This window comes from Scomber scombrus, chromosome 16 (genome assembly GCF_963691925.1).
Source record: "Scomber scombrus chromosome 16, fScoSco1.1, whole genome shotgun sequence".
Taxonomy (NCBI): domain Eukaryota; kingdom Metazoa; phylum Chordata; class Actinopteri; order Scombriformes; family Scombridae; genus Scomber; species Scomber scombrus.
The window spans coordinates 22,966,732-22,989,488 of NC_084985.1; the positions used below are offsets into that span (position 1 = coordinate 22,966,732).

The 22,757-nt window shown below is 39.2% G+C and overlaps 1 protein-coding gene across 1 annotated transcript in view; it reads right to left on the reverse strand.

Moving 5' to 3' along the window:
- Nucleotides 1-721: 721 nt before the first annotated feature.
- ctdp1 (CTD (carboxy-terminal domain, RNA polymerase II, polypeptide A) phosphatase, subunit 1) overlaps nucleotides 722-22,757 on the reverse strand; it is a 63,900-nt gene continuing 41,864 nt past the window's right edge. The window contains exon 13 of the mRNA XM_062436427.1: nucleotides 722-3,316. Coding sequence (XP_062292411.1) covers nucleotides 3,124-3,316 — 193 coding nt within the window. The 3' untranslated portion in view covers nucleotides 722-3,123. The remainder of the gene's footprint in view (nucleotides 3,317-22,757) is intronic.

Sequence of the window (22,757 nt, forward strand, 5' to 3'; positions counted from 1 at the left end):
ATCAGCAGGTCGTTCCAGGAAAGAACCGCGCTGAGCAACACAGCAGAGATGCCACAGTCATGCTTTTAATAGACTTTATGACTGTGATTTACCTCGCTGCTTCCTGGGTCATCACCATCTCACCTGATTACCCATTACTCTGACTGAATGACAAAATGATAGAGTAATATCACAGATGTTGAGGTCGGCAATTTACACCAACTGAACAGTTATAAATGGTTACGGCTAGGTATTGAGCTGATTTAGAATAAGATAAAACAGAAATTTGAAACAATGAAATTGAGACAGTTGAGATGGAAATACAGTTTTTTTTACCATGCAGAAAATGTTCCACTGGTCTACCTCATTTCCCTTCTACATCGAAAATTGCAAAACTGATGATTCGTGCTGTCTGTACATTCCAACAACGTAATAACATGGAAAAAACAGAAGTTCTTTTTCAGATTGCTACACATTTGCTACTCGCGCATCAACCCAACCGGCAAGATGGAACGAGGCCTAATGGTTCTGGTATGGATCTCATGACAAAAGCCCATTAACTCAAGTAATATGTCGTGGTGGGAGTCTCGTTATATCACACACAATGATTATAATGTTCAAACCCAGCTGTTGTACAGAAGAGGCAAAAGGCTAATGGACTTCATCCGGAGTATACGTGCTGATTATGTTCAGGTATATATTTAGGACGTAAATAAAAGAACAGACAATTCAGCTGTTACTTATAAACAACATCTTTAATACAAAGTATCTTTTCTCTCAGGGTCAAGTAGGAAATAGACTTATACTTTACACGTCGGTTGTTTGATTGAAAACTCATGATAAAACCATCACTAGACAAAGGAAGAAAAATGGGATGACTGTCACTGCAAAGGAGAAAAAAAAGTATGTTGTGAGTGGTGTAGAAAGATGTTGATGGTAAAACCTACATAGGACATAGATCTAAACACACAGCTGCACTCCTGCCTTGGGATATTACCTACTATTAATTATTCTGATAACCTAAAAGCAATGGAAGCATGACCTTTCACCAGTTACAACTCCTTTGAATAAGGGAAAAACAGACTCGGTGCTATCGGCTCTAAAATGATGCCAAACTTCACAGTGAATGTGAACCTAGGTACAAATTTTATGCTCCGTTTAAGTTGTACTTGGCAAGGATGAGACTGTGATGTGTGTTGTCAGTAAAGCGCACACAGCACAGTCATATGTACCAGCCAGACAGGTCTGTGATGCTTTAAACCAAAAGACAACGAGATGCTGGTGAGTCCTGTCCTTCCTGTGGACAGACATGTGAAACTTGGCAAAATGTTTGAAGTAAACGTATACGTGAATTTGTAATTTAGGCTGATTTCATACATGTATTTTCATTGTGTGTAAACAGCTTGCGTAGTCTAGTGTTAAAAGGCCTGTTCACCCAAAATAAGCAAAAATGTATTTTCTCACTTACCACTGACGGTATCTCGCAATGCACTTAGTTTTAAGTATTGTTTGCCAGGGTTTTAAGATGTTTATCACACAGATTTCAGCTGCCACCCTAATAAAATGGAGGTTAACAGAATAACATTGGTGATGTTCACAGCATTAAAAGCACTACTTTAAATTCAACTTTCAGCTAAGAAACAGTCCCAACAAAGACTGTTGACAGTGAGGTCTATGAATTATTCAACTATGTGACAAAGGACATGGTTTATGGAAGAATATGTTGCAGTTGAACATTTGAAATTTAATATTTTTTGTGCTGTGAATGCCTGAGAAAGCTCACTGCCCTGCAGTTAAAGAACAAAATACACACAGCACATGCTAATGAGGAAAAAATCCTTCAGAGTACCAATTCAAAAATTTGGACACGCTTTCTCATTCAAGGCAATGGGAAAGTGTGTCCAAACCTTTGACTGCTACTGTACATACATTTAGAAAATTACACCTCAAATAAGAAAAACAAGCAGAGAAAGATTTGCCAATATGCTGACATATTCACAGCATAGAGTAACACTGTCATGCACAACTAGATGATGAACGTGCTAGTAGTGGACTTTTACTGTTTAGTTAATATCTCCAATAATGTCATGAAAATGTTAACTGTGAAACTTGCAGTGTTTCTCTATTTGCTTAAGTTTTTTAATGCCGTGTATGTGCTGTCCAGTTGTTGAAGTTGTTTCCCATTATGCCTGTGTTTTATTTCCCCCCCCCCCTAAATGCCACAGGGGAATTAGGGTTTTTTTCCTTTTTTTTTTCTTTGCCTCAGAGAGAAATCTTAAAGACACATTTCAGAACCTACAGATAAAATCAACTAGATACCATCAAAAGTAAGTGAGAAAAAAATAACTTTTTGTCCTTTGGGTTGCACTGTTCCTTTAAGACAACAGCATTTAGCAGGTTATTTGCTCCAGTGTACATAACCATAGGTCTAAATTGTGACTGCCCTTTCTACAGTAAACTGTACTATATTAACAAAGTGGTCTGACGAAGGAAAGCAGAGCTTACACCTGTTGCTATATGAAAAACATTAAAGTTCAGTTCATGGGACCATGTATCACAAGACATGTTATCAAATGTACAAACACTATGATGAGGAAGATACGACTGAGGAAAACACATTCAGATGTCTAAATCCGCTGGTTGCATTTATGACCCTTAAAAAAGGAGGCCGACAGAAAAATAAAACTGGAAGTCAAGAGTAAAACATTTAGCTGCACGCCTTGGCAAACCTATTCCAAACTCTTTGGCATGTACGACCAGCAAAAAATTTAAGGTTTTATAATTTTAACTTTTTTTTGTGTGTGTCATCAATATAAAAATTGAAATAGAAAAAAGTAAAACAAAAAAAGTATCAAATTTAATGCTTCCTACAGTTTTTTATCTCACAATAAAATGTTAACATCAAAGTGTTTTATGCCAAAAAGGCTATACTGTATATCAATGCTACAAAAAAATCTAAGCCTTTATTTACACAGCAACATGTCATTTCTGTACAGGACATTCATTTTTATTACAGCACACATTCATGGCTCATACATCCTACGTACACACGGATTCCAAAGTGGTGAAAATAGGATTTTTAGGTACCACTTTAAGGGGTGACGGGGGCTTTTTTTGTTGTCCATTACCAATGAATGAGTCCCTTCACATAAAGTCATTCAGCTCTGCATCCAAAGCGGCAGCCATCTCGTCCGCTTCTGAGCTGCTGCCCTCCTCTTCCTCGTTGGACTCTTTAGAGGACTCGTCGGCAGAGTCTGCCTCCTTCTCTTTGTCCTCCATGTCGTCGTCCGCATCTTCCTCCTCTTCTTTGGCATCATCGTGCTTTCGTTTGTGGCCCCTACAGAAAAAACAAAAGATGATTTAGAAAGAGGAATGTAAGGCTTTAATCTTGGGACTCTTCTTCTGTGCTGCCAAAAACAGGATTTACATTATGGATTTACTCAGATTGCAAGTATTAACATGAAGGTCTCTAAAACTGATGCCAAAATGCTGCATGTCTTTTTTTGTTTCATGATAGAATTAAACCAGATAAAGACAACAAAACCAGACACTTGATTTAACAGCTAGCTGACAAGTTGCCCTGGAAGTAGATCCCTATGAAGTTAGCTACAACAGCTAATCCAAAGGGCTAATTCCTGTGTTTACTTTTGGTCTCTGTTGGAGGTGTTCAAAATTATTTATGTAAAATTAAATGTACTTAGGAAGCTTTTGGAGGTTTGTGCTGCTTGCTCCGATATGTGCTGTTTGAAAAATTCCAGAATTTTCCTTAAATGTGCAAAAACATGAAGCCTTCCCACACCTGATAAGATGACTGTATCTTTACCATTGACAATGTATAAATATGGACAACGTGTCTTCACTTCCTAAGTAAAAGCGAAGCCAAAATGTCTCTTTTTCTGCTGTCTTGCTGGTGTGACGTTATTTGGAGCATGATAAGAGCTACCTAAGATGGTGGAAATCATCTTTGATCTCAAAATGTATTTCAAGTGGAGTTTGATTCTTTAGTTTGGCTCATGTCCCATCTGCTAACGTGGAGGGGGCGGGATTAATGACCTATACTGCAGCCAGCCACCAGGGGGAGATTGAGATGTTTTGGCTTCACTTTTGGGGCGCTGTAATGATGTCAATCTATATATACCATCATTGAGCTCTACTGGCTTTGAATGGTATTTTTTTAATTAAAAGGGCTTGGTGGTTGTTCTGGAAATCAATGTTTTCCTCTGAATGAATATAAGGCAATCAAAAGGCAGAGTTTTAGTATTTGTCAAGGAGTTTGTAGAGGCACGTGTCACGTAATCGCTGAGACATTTGCAGATTACATATCTGAAATGATTCTCAAGTGGATGTTTTCCAGACTTAAATCTTTCGGCTTGAGATAAATAAACAAATTCAATTGTGCCACTGAAAAATGAAAGTGATAAACACGATAATCCTAGATAAAAAAGAATACAAATAAAAAGACAATAATTTGCCATACATCTCATGCTCTCTTGAGAATTGCACATTGCAATTAACAAGGGTTTATTCTCCATACAGACTGTATCCACTGTGCAGCCGACCACCCCAAACAGAAAAAATACACAAAGATCTCAGAGAAGCTACTATGAGATGGAAAGGCCTTCTAATGTTAAAGAACAAAACAGTACTGCGGTGGTGAAGGATTCAGAACAATTGGGAAACCATGGATACAGAGATGAAGGACACATTAATAAAGAGGAAATGGAGAGGGGTGAAGATGATTAGAAAGAGTTAAGGGTACAGGGAAAGGAATGGATTGGAGATAAAAATTAAATCTCATAGAATCAGAGTGTAAATGAGATCGACAATGCTTTGAAGATTCAAACCAGATTTGGTGGTCAAGAATTAATGAAGAGAGTGCGTGGTGATAGCGAGAACAAAGTCATGAATCAGATCATTAAAACACTATTTTCTGACGCTTATGTTCTAAAGCACGAAAAAACACGTCCACACCTTCCTCATCTCCCTACAATCCTGCAGGACTTTGTACAGATTTTGAGTGAATGCAGCCAAAATGACCTCACTCACTGCCTAAACATTGACGCCCAGACGCATCTCAAACACAGAAAATATGGACAGACGGCAGAGCCTCTTTAGAAACATACAGTTATGGCTCATAAGTGATGATTGAGAGAGAGATCATAGTGGCATAGTGTGCCTTTAACTAAACAAAAAGCAATGTGTTAATAAGTGAACTTGTAAGGCTAAACTAAGCATGTACTGACTCCAGCTCTATGATTAACACATAAACATGTAAAAGGGATCAATCTTATTATCTCTTGTTCATTTCCCAAAATGTTAAACTGTTGCTATAAATATTTTCGGAACACAAGCAGCAATACTTCTTAAACCAAGGCAAGTGTACGGACACATTGCAGCCAAAAAAAAGTGTTGATATATTCTGGCAATAGTGACTAAAACATAAATTAATTTTAGATGTGTATACTGGAGACACATCAAATATGTGTAAATGTGATGAATGCGAGCCTGTTGCTGTAACTCAAGTGTATTCAAGATGATGGCCAAGAAAAGGAAAGCGCACATTCCTAAGTGGCTAAAGAATTCTCTGATATGGCTGTAAACATGCCATCCCTTCTCTCCAATCCTGCTTCTCCATGGACACCATCAGCAGAAAGGCTTATTAGCATGATGCTAATGAGGTGTGTAGAGGTTTTGTATGGAGGTCTAACACTGGCTCCGCTGAGGGGGCCCCCCCCCTCATTAGACCACACCGCTGTCAGACAGACCCGCTAACCTCTCATAACAGCGGGACTCTGGTTGTGTGCTCATTAAAAGGTCAGATGTCAGCTAATATCAGCAGAGAGGCTCGGTGACATGACAGTTACGGTGGACCCCTGCGGATCGTGAGGTGCGTGTGGGAGGGATGGGGTTGTGTTTGGGTTACAATAGCGAAAAGCTTTGAATCTTCAAATTGAAAAAAAGTACAACCTTTGGAGCCGTAAGATCGCGGCACAGCGGTCAGAGGTAAATGTGAGGCTAAGCGGGAACGGGATGAGCGATAAATGATATTTTCTTTGGTAAAAATGTGAGAAAATTAAGAAAATCCTTATTTACAACAGTCAGTTTTATTATTTCTTCTGCCTGGGCTGGTTGGTGACATTGTATCAGTTGACACACACGCAGAGGATGAGTAAAAAAATTGTTGTTTTTTTTTTGTTTTCTTTACACCAGTACCCCAACATCCCTCTCCCATTTCCAAATATTAACAGTGGAAACAGCGGGGGTGATAGTGGGGGTGAGTTCCTCCATTGCTTTTTGCTTCACATCATTACATCCAATCTAAATCCTCGTCTATTAATCCCCACGCCCACACACACCCACACACACACACACACACCAGCTCCAAAGAGGGCTTCAGTTGTAATCTTTTATTTTGATTATTTGATATTCCCTGGTTTCACAGCTTGTGAAACACAGCTACAAAAGGTAGTCAACAACTGTATTTGCTGTATGTTGACAGCCGAATGGATTGAGAATGCTGGCTCTCAGCCCTCAGAGAGCACTTTCAATCAAGCTGCTGTCAATGACACAAGAGGCGAGGCAGGCCTGACCTGCCAGGTAGTACTCATCGAGCGGGGCCGTAGTTATATATGCATCTATTAGGACCTCTATTTAGATGAAAACTGGGACCAAGCCAACAGAATTACTTGTGAAGTCCTGTCCAGATGGTTTTGGAAATTCTGTTCTTGACAGAAATGTGCAATGCCTGAAATGCCAGCCATGAGGGTGAAAAGGGTAATAATGTGTCTTATTATAAACACAGATGTTGATGGCATTACTTTCCAATGTTATTATCTCTGTGTACTATGGGAGGGTGATTGCATTAGGGGTGTCAAGGGGACATGTTACAGTGTGGCTGGTGGTAAACAAACAGCCTGCAGCTACATCCGCCTCAACAGATCATTAGAGATACATAAAGTGATATAAAATGTCTAATGTCACTCAGGAAAAATGCATCTGTCTGAGGTTCAAATGCATTTTCATGAGAATGTGTGCTTTGGTCCAGACAGTACCAATGTGGCCTAGGGGAGCAGAAATGGCTGGGCTACAGTTTAATCTTGTGATGCAGTGCACTTCACACGGCAGAGTAACTATCCTGGGCTGATAAAGACATAACAGCGAGCTCTTACTGAAATCCAACACTCCAAACTCTACCCAAGGCATCCCAATCTAGGGCTGGAGAGGAAGGAGGCAGAGAAAAATGAGGGGAGGAAGAAGCCCTGTAAAAAGCAGAGAGACTTCAAACGCTTCTGACAGCTCTGTGGAGCTCTGCTTACAGCAAAAAGGGGAGGAGGGGCTGAGGGATAGAAGGAGTGAAAGGCAAACGGAGGAAATAAAGTGTGAAAATAGGGGGAAAACAGAGCACGAAAGAAGGAAAAGGAAGGTAATGAACTTAATAATGAACTAAACTTTTAGGACCAAGAGTTTGGCTTCTTAGAAAATAGTTAAGGTAGAGCGGGTCGTCCACTAATTGGAAGATCGGTGGTTCGATTTCCTTCCAAGTCCGAACATCGAAGTGTCCTGTGGCAAGACACTGAACCCCAAATTGCTCCTGAAAGCTGTTCCATCAGTGTGTATGTGAATAATTAGATTGTGATGATGAGCAGGCACCTTGCATGACAGCCTCTTCCCATTAGTGTATGAATGGTGAATGGGGCTTGTAGTTTAAAAGTGCTTTGAGTGGTTGGAATACTAGAAAGGCGTTATACAAATGCAGTCCATTTACCATGGAGCAACATCTAAAAGGTCTCACCCCCAAGAGATCTTGCTAAACAAAGACCTGAATGACTAATCAGAACTAAGATCAATGTGGTATCCATCTACACTCTTCCATCGCTTCTGTCCATATGGATCAATTAGTTACAGTAGCAATTAATGTCTTTGTGTTGAGTATAAATGAGTTGTCATGATGGACTCAGTCTTTAATGCGATTGCTTTGAAGAAGTAATCTAAAAAGGGCATACTGGCTACTACTCAGCAATGCTGGTCATCTCTGTCCTGTATCATATCCCTTCCCACACTTCCACAATCCCATATCACTTAGAGCAGACGTGTCAAACGCACATGGTTAGCTATATCCCCTGTGCATTCAACAGCTCCAAATGCAGAGAGCAGATAAGCGGTGCAGTTAAACGATTGTTTTTATACCAGCATTATCTTCCCCTGCCGCTCATTATATTATCTCACTATGAAAACTGACAAACAGAGGAGGATGAAAAGATAAGAGCCGGCGTGGGGGAGGGGAGGGTTTTTTTATTTTTATGATCGTGTCAGTTTTGTTTAGCCATGCTTCAAAAACAAGTCGAATTTCAACAGCGTTGCGAGGAAATAAATAACACGGAGATGCATGACAGCGCAACAACAGGCGCTCGCACAATGACAAGGTAGTTTTGAGGCCACAGGCTTTTAAGTCTCGCTCATGAAATACGTGCTGAAGATGTTATATAATGTTTAAGAGTAACACTTGTTCAGAACTACAATTATTTGATGATGCATATATATAGAAGAACATAAGCATTAATCTCTACTGCTGTCAGGATGTAGATGCAGGATGTATAGGTCCAAACTTGTGTGGGTATGTATTCAGATACAGGTTTATGTGTTGGGATACAGGTAGATGAATGGATGTGTTTATGTATATCTGTACGTCTGCAGTGGGTCTATATGCATTTCTTTGTGGAATATGAACAGGCTGTCAAAACAAAGCTCCTGTGTGACTAAAGTAAGCAAGTGAGTAAATCTGTCTGTCTTTTCTGTCTGTCTGGAGTATTTTTTCTGGCTACATGAGTAGAAGTACCATATTCTATCTCCTTTTACTTCAGTTTTGTTTCCCCGAGGGAATTATCTGGCTCTTTAGTTGCTAAATGCTCCAATATGATCAAGGGCTAGTCGCCAACTTTGAAGCTTTATCGTGCACGGCTTGTATTGAATGTAATGAGCTGAATTTGACTGGCTACAAGTGGCTTTCTGTTTTGTGGCAGTGACTTGTAATTTGGTTGTCATGCTGTTTGGATTCACTGTCACCCAGACTTCAGCTATTCATTGTATATAGGTTATCTGAAGACTAGTTGCTTTTTGTCATTATGTTGTGGCTTAGACATAAATACTGGAAATCGTGATTGTAATATACAGCACTTGGGTGGATGCTTTGCAGCCCCACAGATAAATACTCAGGTGGCAATTTTGATATTAACATTCAACTACTTTTCACATAAAATAAAAGTGAACCATGGTTTGTGTCCTTCATAAAGTTCAACTAGAATATACACATAAAGGAAAAAAAAGAACCCCTTTGCTGATGTTATTGTCCCATGGCGAAAAAAGTGTGAAAAAGGTGCGATGCAGTGTATCGTCTCTGTGATTCACTGTCAGTGTCATTTATATCTCCCCAGTCACCAATGTCTGCATCAAACAATCCCCATCTCTGGCTCAGCCAAAGGCAGCAGAATCAGATTAAAGCCCCCAGGCGTCCTTTCATATAACTTATAACTTCTCTGTCAGCTGACTGGCAGCAACAGCTACAAGGCTGTAGAGTTCCTTTCATAAGGAAATGGTTTTGGACCCTGCCTCGTAATGTTTTACTGGTTGGCAGGCTAGTACATTAGTTAAAGGCACTATGCCATAAAGGAGAGGCCTTGGGTTCGATCCTCGTAACAATCAATGTGTCAATAAATAGACAAAGTCTTTCAGGACAGAAAACTCTTAGAAGAAGAACTCAAAGGACTTCCAGTGCCAAGGCCGGGCTACCTGAGTCACATTTAAAAAAAAAAAATAAATAATAAAAAAAAAAAATGGAACTTTTGTTTGGACCAGTTTCTCTACATCCTGCTAGACCTATGCAAACACCCCTGTTGTCCCTGCTGTCTGCTTTATCTGTGTGGCAAGTGAGGCTGAGGAATGACATTCAAAATGTTTATACCTCTATCCGAAGTTTGATGAGAAATGTTTGCATGAGTGCCTTCGGTGGCAATAGAACATCTAACCCTGACAGTATGAATGTCACACGGAATAATCAATGCATATGAGCAAAAACAGCACGCTTCACTTCACTTCATATGTTTGTTCTTTCACAGGGGAAGTGACTTGTAGTTCCCATATTCAGCCCAGTCACTTGGAAAAGTGAAAAGTTAATGGTTAATCTATAAAAATCGGAGGTGTTGAGGGTCCAGTCACCATAACAAAGGGAATGTATCTGGTGGATGAAAGCTTGTGAATATATTATGTAGCTGAAATGTTTAAAGGAAAAGCTTATTATTTCTGGAAATGCACTTATTTGCTTTCTTGCCGTGAGTAACATGAGAAGATCAATAGCACTTTCATGCTTTTATGCCAAGTATGAAGCTGGAGCCAGGAGATGATTAGCTTAGCTTAGCATAAGGTAAAAACAAATCTTCCAACAAAAACCTATAAAGCTCACTTACTAACACATGATATCTAATTTGCTTCATCTGATGCTGTCAGGAGGATTTTGAACTTTTGACAAAGCCAAAGCCTTTTGCCATGTTCAGTCTTTATGCTAAGCTATGCTAATTATCTTCTGGCTCCACTTATATATTTAATGGACAAATATGAGTATGATATCAATCTTCTCGTCCAACTTTTGGAGAAAAAAACTAATGAGTGTTTACTAATGTCAAAAAAATTATAAATCAGGAAAGCAATACTATGCATTATGGCTAGTGAAGGTGACAAGGAGCCTCAAAGGAATCAGGGATTTGTAAGGGATCATGTAAAATATTAATTATTAATATTAAATGTTACCATTTGATGTATTTTACCAGAGTTGGCTTAAAGCTAATTTTCCATCTTCAGTCCCTTGGTCCCACTCGGTCAAAAGCAGAATGCCTACTGAGATATAAAGCTCATAAAAGCTCATAAAGATGTTGTTTGATTGTACATTGAACAGAATTTAAGAGTTTAAGTTAAAAAAAAAGTGTAGAGATGCCCAAAGGAAGGATCTTGAATAAGAATGACATTACTGAGACTAATTACTATGAGGAATATACTGACAAAAAGTCTCCAGAAGGACATTATGGTTGGAGTGGAAAGGGTTTTCAGCATGAAGATTTTGAAATACAGCTGCAGGACAACTCTGAAACCACGGCTACTTTGATACTCCCACCTTCCCATTCATGTTCTCCTCATCAGTCCCTTCAGTGGGTGGATGGCACTGAGCAATGTCTGAGCTCAAAGCATTTCCTCCCCAGTCTACTAATTGCCCCAGAACGACAAGGTGGCACCTAATGAGGTACTCTTCTCTTCACACCTCCATTGTTGGCAGCCATCTGACATATTGTAAGTGGTAGCCACCTAGTTCTCAGTGTGGAGCCCAAAGCAGAGACCACTCTGGAGGTCTCCAATAAGCAGTGGTTAAAGCCAATGGCAACAGAGAAATGGCACATACAATACAAGAAATCCAGATTGGATAGTAGATCTTTGAGTTTGACGACTTATCAGAGGTCAAAACACTGTATAGTGGTTTATAGTATGAGACAGGATTATGAACAATCATTTGAACTTTGGTCACAGTAATTGCAAGGCAAGCAACACAAATTTGGTTTTCACGTTATAAAGAAATCTACCAGTAAGTATTTGATTGGCCAGTGCAGCACCTTGTAGGATAACATTGTGGACTGCATTGTGTTGAGCCAAACATTCAGGCAGGTTTTTTTGCCAAATTAATTAGAATTAGTTGCTCATTCAAGCGCATGAGGGGCAGCATAAGGATCAATGGCACAATATGCAATGCAGCTACCAGACTTTTAGTTACAACACTACATGGTTGAATTAATCTTGTGGTCTCTTGTGGTTATTAACATTATTCCACTCTCCAAATACCCATTAAATGAACAGCTGCAGAACTTCTTTCTGGGTGTTCTGTCAATCATATTCTCAAGGAAAAGTACATGAGGCAGGTTACAGGAAAGTGCATTAACCATGAAATTACATTCAACACATTAACACAAAATAACCCTGGAGTGGTGAATAAGGTTGGGGAATGAACATACGAAGTCCTCACAAGCAAAGCAAAAGCTACTTCTTCTTAACAAGAAAAATTATATACACTTTTCAGTGTAAGGAAAAATAGCACATGTGTTTATGGGGGGTGATGAACAATAGCTATTAACAAGCCAGCTTTCCCCTGAGATGCATGTCTTCGTTTCATAGTGAGATCAATCTGAACCAAAAGGCATAAATAGAAAAAGTGCTTGCATCACCAGCTTGGAGCCACAAGCCAGGAGGAAAAAACTGGGTCAGATTATTTGCAGTTTTAGATTTCCTACTTGTGTATTCCTCCTCCCTCCTCTTTTCATATATGTCAAAAGCCTGAGTAAGCATTCCTCTTCCTCACAGTCTGCTACCCCTCTCGCACTGCTGAGCTGTGTTTATCAGACTCGGGGAGCACGGGGATCATTGTGCTGTTTCTCCCTGCTGCTCTGTTGAGAAACACGTACTGTTGGGTTCAGTGTCTCAAAAGAGGCAGCCGAGCAAGGTGGACCGCTGTCAGTGTCTTCTAAATCCTTGATACATTCCTAATCCTCCTTTCCCGCATGTGGCATCTTTCAAAAGCACCTTTGGGATTCTGGTGTCAGGCTTTATTGTCAGACTAACAGGACATCTGGGTGTCACTTGACAAAATGTCCCATGTGCCGGATTAATGGACTGATGGACTCCATGAGGCGAGACAACAAGATGCCCCTCACAACAGATGCATGCGATTTCGAATTACTACACTTATGAATACCTTGACTGATGTCAGTTTTGGGGCCCCACATCTCTGGGAAAGTATGTACAGATGACAAGCATGGTCAACCAATGTGACAGGAATGCAATAGCTCAGAAAAATGCTTTGATGTGGTGGTAGTCAGCTATCACGATGGGCAGCTAGACATTTAATATTAGCACTACTATGATCAGCTTATGTTAATAAACTGTCACTTGCTGCTATGCTTTTTTGACAAGTCTGGTAACTGTCAGGGAACCATAATGCAATAGCAGAGTCTCAATATTTTCCTTTAATGCATTACTGAAATGAAATAGTGGAGTTGATATAAACAAGGTAGTTGCCCAAGATAGTGCTTAAATGTGAACAATCATGATCTATTCACTTCACTAGTTCCCTTCACTCAGTTATATCTCAAAATTGCAGGTAGACCTCTGCAGAAGTGCAGTACTGTTAAAAAGTTTTCATCATTTCAGATGTTTAGATCCGTATCCATTATACAATACCATGAAAAAAGCCTCTGATTGGTCCTAAATTCACTCTGCAGCAAAGAAAACAACTCCCAAACAAACAGAGTCACAAACTATCTTGACTGACAAGAAGGCGTCCTGGTGATGCCCCCCACACAAAACTTCTCCAAGATACTTAGAACAACTAACCTGCCAAGTACCTTGAAAAATCTATTTGTGCAGTTGCACCATGGAGAACTGGCACTGTTTTAAAGGCAAAGTGTGCTTCACACCAAATATGACTTTAATATAGGATAAGCATCCACACTGGACTTTTAGTGATTGAAACTTATGCGCACTACTGTATTTATTGTTCCTCTGATCATAACAACACCGCTACACAATCTGTGTTTTTCTCTCTACAATTAAGAACCCTTTGCTACTAAAAAACATACTATAGTACATATTATGTAAATGATGTAAGGATAATGATACTATATAATATAATATGGAAGCAAGTCTGACTGATACTGTATTTTTGAGCAGGTACACAGTCACACACCTTACTCCCTCAAGTAATCTTACAGTTGAACTTATTATGACTCCAACAAACTCTAACTCACCTATCCAGCAGCAGTAAGTCTGAATCCTGTAAAAACTCTGCACAGCGTGGCAGAAAGAAATGGAGGCTTTGTTCAAAGAAATGACTGTGCAGGCTACAGCTGCTGAAGAGTGTTTGTACCAGACAAATCTTATATTCATGAAGCCCAGTTGAACAGAAACAGTTCTGACTGTGTATCACAAAACAAAAAGGATCAAAGTCAATGTAGCCAGCTGAGTTCAGATATCAATCAGGTTCGGAGGGGAGAAACAGCTTTAAGTGAGGAGCTAAATTTAATTAGGCTTGTTTGTTTTCGCTCGCACCCTGGATGTCAGACATCTGCATAAATTCTAGCTGTAATGGTAGACATTTAATTAATCTGCAGCGAGCATCAATGTGCCCTGCAGCAGAGCGTACATATGAAAGCTTCAGAGAAAAAGGAAAAAAAAGCTGCTTTGGTACAACGGCAAAGCTTTGTATATCTATGGGCTGAAAACAACAGCTTTCATAAATGCCAATAATCTGAACACATAGTGGAAAGATACAAAGCCATTACGGCAGTCTGCAGGGTATCAGCCGATCCTTAAAAACAATTACCCACAACGGGGCCCCTCGGTTCTGCAAACGTTCTAATTGGAAGTCTAACTTACAACACACACGTGGAGATAACAGCCTTGTTCTCTCCTTTATACTCACATCCTCTCCAATAGAAAATGATGAGTAAATGGCTCAACACAGCAGCTATGCCAATGTAAAGAACAGCAGGTCGATCCCGTGTCAAACAGCAATTTCTTTATGTTTAATCATGCAAACAAGGTTTCTTAAACAGCAATTCAGACGACATATCATGCTTTTCCTTATTTTCAGTCACAATACTATATAATGTCAGATGCTATATGTTATATGGCCAGAGTGTCAAAATAATGAGGTAAATGTGTGGAGAAATAATCATTGAGAGCAAAAAGAAGCAGCTTCAGACTGCTCTGAACGCTTGGTTTCAAACTGTTTTTTTCTACTTTCAGTCAGAGCCGATGTCAACTCATGATGGATTTCTATGTATGGTCATCTGTTCCACACACAGCGTGCCAGTTCACTGCTCCATTCTACTAACATTATGTTTTTTTCTATTGTTTTGGGGGTAGTCACACTGAGCCATGAGTTGCCACGCTGTGAGTGTTTCTCCAAAACACAGCAGGGCAAAGAAAAATAAGTTGTTTACTTGTTGGAGGTGTGCTGTTTGTCTGCAGCTCTTCAAACATCATCATCATCATCACTGTGGCTGTTCCTGCTTCTACTGTTCCTCCCTGCATTATTTCTAACTAATCCGCTCAACAAATAGCTCCAAATATCTACATATCTTGTTGTGTTGACTGTGTTTTAGTGCCACTAATGACGCTCTGCTAATTGGGTAAGCAACACGTTTTGCATCCTGTAAAATTCTTCAATTCCAATAAAAGTCTCATGTTATTTAGTCATTTAAAAGCTTTTAATATGAAGGAGTAAAGCAAGAAATGTATGTTTTTATCAGCAGTAACTTAACTCTGATAGGACTGCCCCTTGGCAAGCTTCTGGAAAGCTGGCCAATTAGAAAAGAGTGGCCTTAAAGAGACATGAGCTAAGACTGCCAGTTAAGAGACAGAGGCTGAACTGAGGGGCTGCATAACCTGCCACTATAAAATAAATAAGGAATTATTTGAACTGTGAATCATGCAAAACTACTTTAGTGGAGTCCCAGAATAAAAATATAGAGGTGGAAATGAGCATAATAATAGGTCCCTTAAAGTGTTGAGCAGCGGTAGAACATATTTATCATACTGAACTATAAAATAGACTCAGTTTACACTGCAACTTCAAAATACCAAAAGTTTAGTTTCTCCCTCATATTAAAAACATCCAACATTTATGTATTAAATTTGAATGCACTTTATATACAGCATTCATATACAGTATATTGATATAAATGTAGCAAAGCACCTTGTAAATTCCATTTAGAAGAATTATTTTAAAGGCTGCTTGCTTTGAGGGATGTAATTTCCTAAATTAATGTGCATGTATGTCAGTTTAGGAAATGACAAATTATGATGAAATTGATTATGCTTTTAATGGTAATGTAACAGAAAATAAGGAATGCTATGCATCATTTAAAATCGAATTAGAAAAATATGCTGATAAGTTGGGAGTATTTTTTCCCAGGTTGTGTATTGCACCGGAGCCAAGAAGATAGGCCTGAGAGGTGAAGCCCAGGGCAAAGGGAGATAATTATTTAAAACTGATTGGGGGCATGTCAACTCCAAACCCAGTGGAAAATAGTACTCTTGTGCTACTATTACACTACCTAACAGCAATTACTATTATCCCATAAAACACTGGGGCCACTGTTCAGCAACAATGTATGTAGGCTTGCTTTAATGTAAAACCTGTCATTGTCAGTTGCAGATGTAATTCATAATGCCATAACAATATAACCACAGAAAACAGAACAAAACTAAACAAAGGACAAAAAACAACAAAGATATGTAAATAGCTATCTGCACTGACACTTTGAGAAAAACCTCAATGCGACAAAAACATCAAATATTCTATAATTACTTCACAATTTCTATCACTGCAGATGTTTTCTGACATCACTGTCAGCTCCAGTCTGGAATCTGAGAATAAAGACCTGTAGCAACTGGCAAACAAGTAGATCAAATGACAAACTACATTTGACGGAACTGTGAATTAAGACATTTGTTGCTGTCTTCGGGCTGACTAATTCACTAACCGATAAGTGTATTTGTGTTTTCAGCCCAAAACACATTAGGGCAATTTAAATGGAGCTATTCCAAGAAAGTGTTGCTGCTGGCGCTTTGCATATTTTACTTATTTATCACAAAATACAAGGTGTAGTTGTAAAGGATGTTGCATTTTTTATCCAATTGCTTTAAAAAAATACTCAGCAGGAGTATAATACCCCCATATAACCTCTGTTAGACAGGAATAATTAAGACAAACAATAATTACATAACAGGGTCTGTGAAGGAAACAGGATTTCACACTGAATAACTAAAAGCAGTCAAACAAGGACAGACGTTTCACGAGAACATGTAGTCCATATGCGAGGCTTTTCTGTTTATCCCCAGTTTCAAGGGGAAGGCTGCCAGACTAGATAGCCAGCTCCGTGCACTACTACAGCCCGGAGAAGGAGGGGGAAAAAAACGTACCAGGTGGGAGAAAAAATGCATTGCAAGACGCAGAGCGAGAGGAAGGGAAGCGAGAGATTCCAATTCACAGTATGCCAAGATGGGTCGTATTTTTATTTTTCTCCTTTCATCTCGGTCAAAGCACACAGTCAACAAAAGGTGGCAAATGTTGATGAGACCAACCAGCCCGACCATGATGTTTCTGTTGTGCTGTTTGGAGAGGAGTACGATAAAAAGTGGGATTTGAATTTCAGGGTTTTTCAGTTGTACTACAGTATTTTATTCAAACACAGAGGCACGTTAGGAGAACTTCAATATCACAATGAAGCTTATTTTTCCATTAATCTGTGTGATTTCATTAGATTATCAGAAATGCTATGCCTCACATGCAATTATGAATGTTTTCTTACAGATGTGGGGTGAGAAAAATCTAAATACTTCATGCCATATTATGTTATCCTGCCATTCCCAAGCAAGGCTGAGGTGTTTTCACAGGGCAGAGCAGCTGTAAACAGCATGGATGCATTACCAGCAATCACCATGTGTGTGTTTGTACTGTATGTGTCTCACTCCTCCAGAAAAAAAAACAACCCTTTTCAAATTAATTCTCACACAATAAATCTTGCAACCAATACTGTGAGATCATTTAATCTCATCTTTCTGAGTAACACTTATGTACAGGGCCCAACAAATGTACTGTTATCACATTGGAGAAACTGTGAGGGGGCAGCCCACAATGCAATTTGATGAGGTGACGAATGTCAAGTACGGTAATTTACCTAAGCTGCGCAAACTGCTTATTGAGAAAAGTTGACACGGGAGGACTTCTGGAGTGTGAAAGCATCTATTATTTAATTAGGTGCATCTGAGTTGTGGTGGGTGGTCAGGGGTCACTGCAAACAAACAAGCTACAGCTGAAAGACAGTGTACGTGCTGGGATTTGGTAGCAAAACGCAGGTGTGTTTCCATTGTGTACTAGCTTTAAGGAATCTGTGGTTCTGATTTTAGAACGCTTATATGATCATGCAATAAAACATCTTATTCTACTTCTGACATTAAAAATTATATTTAATGGTTTAACTTGGTATTTCAGCTACACACAAACATCATCTGACTTTGCTTTAAAGAGGTCATATTATTCCCTGCCATTTCCAGTATAATATTTTCATTTACTTATATATATTATACAAATGTAGCCATGTTTTTACAGGCAAAAAGCACCAGGTTACAGCTGTGCAATTCATAGATGCAGTCTCGCTGAAACAGACTCTTTGTGTCTACTCAATGCCCCTCTCTTCTGATTGGCTGACTGTTTTCACACCCAGGCCAACCACAGGTAATAGATTGTAGTCTATGGTAACTAAGTAAAACCAGGGTTCTGAATAAAACACAACGGTAAGTTGCGACGGCCACCTTTGCAACTGTCTCTCCTCTGCTACTGTCTCTCCTCTGCTCCGCTCCGTGTATGTGTGAGCCCTGCACACAGGTGGAACACAGAGAGGAGAAGAGAGACACTAGCGCAACCACATATGACAGCAACACACAGTAGGGACCCTCAGACTAAACTGAAATGAAACAACTGCACACAAATTAAGTAAATAACCTAAATAAACATTGTTTCTTTCAGGTTGGGTGAGCCGCACCTGCAAGGCAATGGTAGGGGAAATGCAGAGGATGTGACATCACAACCTTACTGAAGTCTGAATGGCTTGTTTAAAAGTACAGTTTCTGAATACAGGCTGTGTGCATGTCTCCATTTTGATACTTTCACAGTATTTATAAAGCCCCTAGACCTGCTTTATAGTCAAAAAAGAAATGGAAATCTCTCTTAGCATAATAAGTCCCGGACAGAGTCAATTTAGATGTCCTGAATTGACTCCTGATTAACATTTAGTCCCATTTTACATAATTCAGTGGAAATGCAATAAAATAGCTGAAGAGAAAACTGGCCCCTAGAACTTTAATAGCGCTGTATCTTTATTATAATTTGAACGAGGCTTTGAAGTTTCCATTCTTACACAGCCCATTATACAGTACTACCTTTGGGCGGATTATATGCTATGGCCTGCATAAAATCTTAGTGGTTAGTTCTCTTTCAAACATTTGCTTTGGTGTCTCTATATGGTGTTTTCTTAGTGTTATCCTGGCTGTGGGAAACTACATTTACACAATTTTCTGACATTTTAAAGACCAGGTGACTAATTGATTAATCAGAAAATAATGAGCTGATTAATTAAATAATTGTTAGTTTCAGCCCTACTGACCAAACTAAAAGTACTAGTGGTTAATAATAATAATAATAATAATAATCATCATCAATCATACAAGGCATGTAGCTCAGAGTGCTTTAGAGAAAAATATAATAAAACAACAGCAAATAAAAGAGATTAAAAAAAGACCAACCCAGGCAACATAGGTGCTAGCCTCTATACTTGCTAAGTTCATGTAATTTACTATAAAAGCCCAACCATAATAAGGTTTTTCCAAACCTTCCAGTCTCCCTCTCTGAAGCTAGTTTTATGTGTTAGCAGACATCTGAAATGTATCCCTGTGGCAGCAAAATCAACAGTCCTGACTGTCATCGTCTGTGTGTTATGTGTCTCAGGCTGCAACATGCCCAAGTGGCATTATGTATACTAGGCTGGTGTGAACACTGCATCCACTTTACCTTGGAAAGTTTCTGGAACAGACTACATCACAGACATGTTATGTTATCAGAGAACAGGGGTTATGGTATATGAGACTTAAACTTTCTTTAAGTGCATCAGATGTAGGAGACAAATGAAGCTGCATAAGGCAAGACTCTTATTAAGATTTGTTGTGCAGATTTTCCTTTGCTTGCACAGCAATCCTTCAACATCCACATGTAAAGAATAAAAATCTCAAGAGTGAAATACAAACTGTCTCCTGGAAAACACAAAAAGAGCTCTTTTCAGTCAGACTGTTAGATCTCTTGCCTCTCTTCTCCCTGTGGTTCTTTTGCATAAAGCATCACAGACTGGCTGGGTTGGCAGACATGAGTGTGCTGTGTCCAGCTCACTTACGTCACACTGTATACAATTGGACACTGAAGTTGAACTTTTTCAAGTATTTCTTGGAACAACTTGGAATAGTCATTTCAAACTCTGAAAATTGATTTTGTAGATCCTGTGCCGAAATGACCAGACAAGGAACAATGGTGCAATCAGCTGGAATTCTTTCATCAGCCCAGGTCTAAAGCTTCACCAGGGAGAAGAAGTATATTCTGAAGAGTTGGAACATTGTAGCGTGTAAAAATACAACTGCACTGTATTGAAGAAAGAACAAAAAAGTGGTAGCCGCTGGTGTCTGCAGAATAAATCGGTCTTCTTTTAGAATGGACACGTCTGAAAGCAATGTTGAAATGGGATAGAAGGGTGACTATGGCTCTAAATGAGCTTGTCAGAGTGTGTATGACGGGACAATAGAATAGGTTTTCTCATTTTCTTGGATACTTTGATTTGACTGCTTTACTTTTAGCTCATGAATAGAAGAAAGAGAGAGACCATCTTGTCTAGTTCACCACACAAGCACATGATGAATTATGATTCAACAGCCTATGGCTTCTTCTTTCAGTGATCAACAGTAGCCTAAATGCCATATGAGGGAAAGAAGTTATGTCTGCAATAATCAGTGTGATTTTCTCATTGCTCCTGACAAACTGCCCAATATTACTAGCAATTTTACTCTAATGAATCTAGGGTGCCAAAAACCACAGGCTGTAGTTGTTGTTGGAAATACACCCTTTCCTCGAAATTTAGTAATGATGCCAGCATGTAAGAAATGACAAATAGATCATGGGAATTGGAACCGGTGGGATGGTTATTCCAGTTTACAGATACTGTATAGAAAAAATAACTCGTTCATCAAGGGATGCTGCATTAAACAACCTGTAATCTATACTCGCCATCCCATTGTACGCCGTTTGCAATGAGATATGGGCACTGCTTATACAGCATAGAGAGCTGCAGGAGTAGTAAATCTTACCACTGATTTATTTCACTTCATTTAATGGCCACGCGAGCAACGTCGAAGGAATTTGTTTTCAGTACAGCGTGGAAAAGAATGCTCAGAACGAAGAGTCAAACTGCATTCAGACTAAAAAACAATACAAGGCATTGCCGTGGTAGGTGTGTGTTTGAGGTACCGGTGAGACAATGAAATAGAATCTAGGAGGTCCTGTTTAAGCTACACATTGATGCATTTAAAAGGTTATAAGATGCCAAAACACTGCACATGAGATTTTACAACTTTGCACATTTCCGATGGCAGCAACTGTTTTATCTTTTGTCAAGGCAGCATTCACGTTACAAAGTAGCCCACCAGGAATGGACTACACATGTATGTGAAAGGCCAACACAGTGTCTTGCTGGATGATGTTGCATTGTGACAAAAAGCAATGACCCTGTGGTGTTTTTCATGCAGAGCTATTGTCGGTCTGAACGCTACCTCAACTGCACAGCAACACAAGTATGAGACACGGGAACACACTGTGTCCCAGGGTGAACCGTGCTTTCATTTAAACATTACATTAAAAGCGGAGCCAACATTTAGTGCATTACTCAAACTGACCTTTCTGGATTATTTCATCCAATATCTCTAGAAACATGCCTATTGCTTGTTTTAAGAGAGAGCTTTGGTATAAACACTAGCTCAGAGATAGCTCAAATGAGTGCTGCTATGATATGATATCTTCTGTTGTGTCTTCCTTGGAAACCAAAGCTCACTCACTACACCTCACCAAAAGCTAGGGATTAAAATACTGGCCTAAGGTTTACAAAAACAGTCTGGATGGAATATTACTTTAAATGGCAATTCTTTTGATATTTACATCAACTCTTGGAGATATTTGATGACCCCTAAATATGACCTTATGACGGAGAGATTCACACAATCTAGGGTATTGGCCATTAAATAAAAATGCTGAAATTGCTCACATTTCCAAGAAGGTAATTGTGTCTACAGTAGGTGTTTGAATAAAATAGCAGCACTATGCCCTTGAGAGTATTACAGGCTATAAGAAATCTCATGGCTACTTATGAATGCATAAGGTAGCCCCTTTTGGAAAAACATTGACGTGAATGCTTTAATAATTCATATAAACATACTGTATAACAAATACTGCTAAATAAGCATTGTCCGTTAAGGTGCCAGAGGCAGAATACATCAAACATTGTGATGTGTTGCCTTCAGTTTAACAAAAGTGGCCCATTTGGTTGAACCCATTTCTACAATGTGCCTCAGGTTTTACTGCTGTGGCACTGAGAATATCCACTAAGAAGCATACATGCACCATTATGCGAAACATTTCCCAGGGTGTCTGTTAGTTGCAAACAACATGTTACTTAAGAACAGCCTCCACGTCTACTTGCAATGGGACAAGCTGACAAAGCAACTAGAAAAAAGCAATTTACAAGAGTGGCTGGTACATACGGTACATACGGTATGGGCTTTCAGAACTGTAGTCTCTGCAAAAAAACTTACCTTTTCTTAGCTTTTGAAGCAGAAATGTTTGTCTAATATTCATGAGCATCAATTTATATTTATATAGATGAATGTCAAGCATTAATCATTCAATTACAATCTACTGAGGGGGGTAAAAATGTAGCTAAATAATATGTAAGAAGGTCAAGTTTGAACGGTGGCAAATCAGAGTTTACATTCTTCATTGAGTTATCTTTCAATGTACATTACATTATATACTAGGGCTTAATGATCATTTGTTAATATTTTTGGGTTCATGATTGGGCCAGTCCAATCCAAAA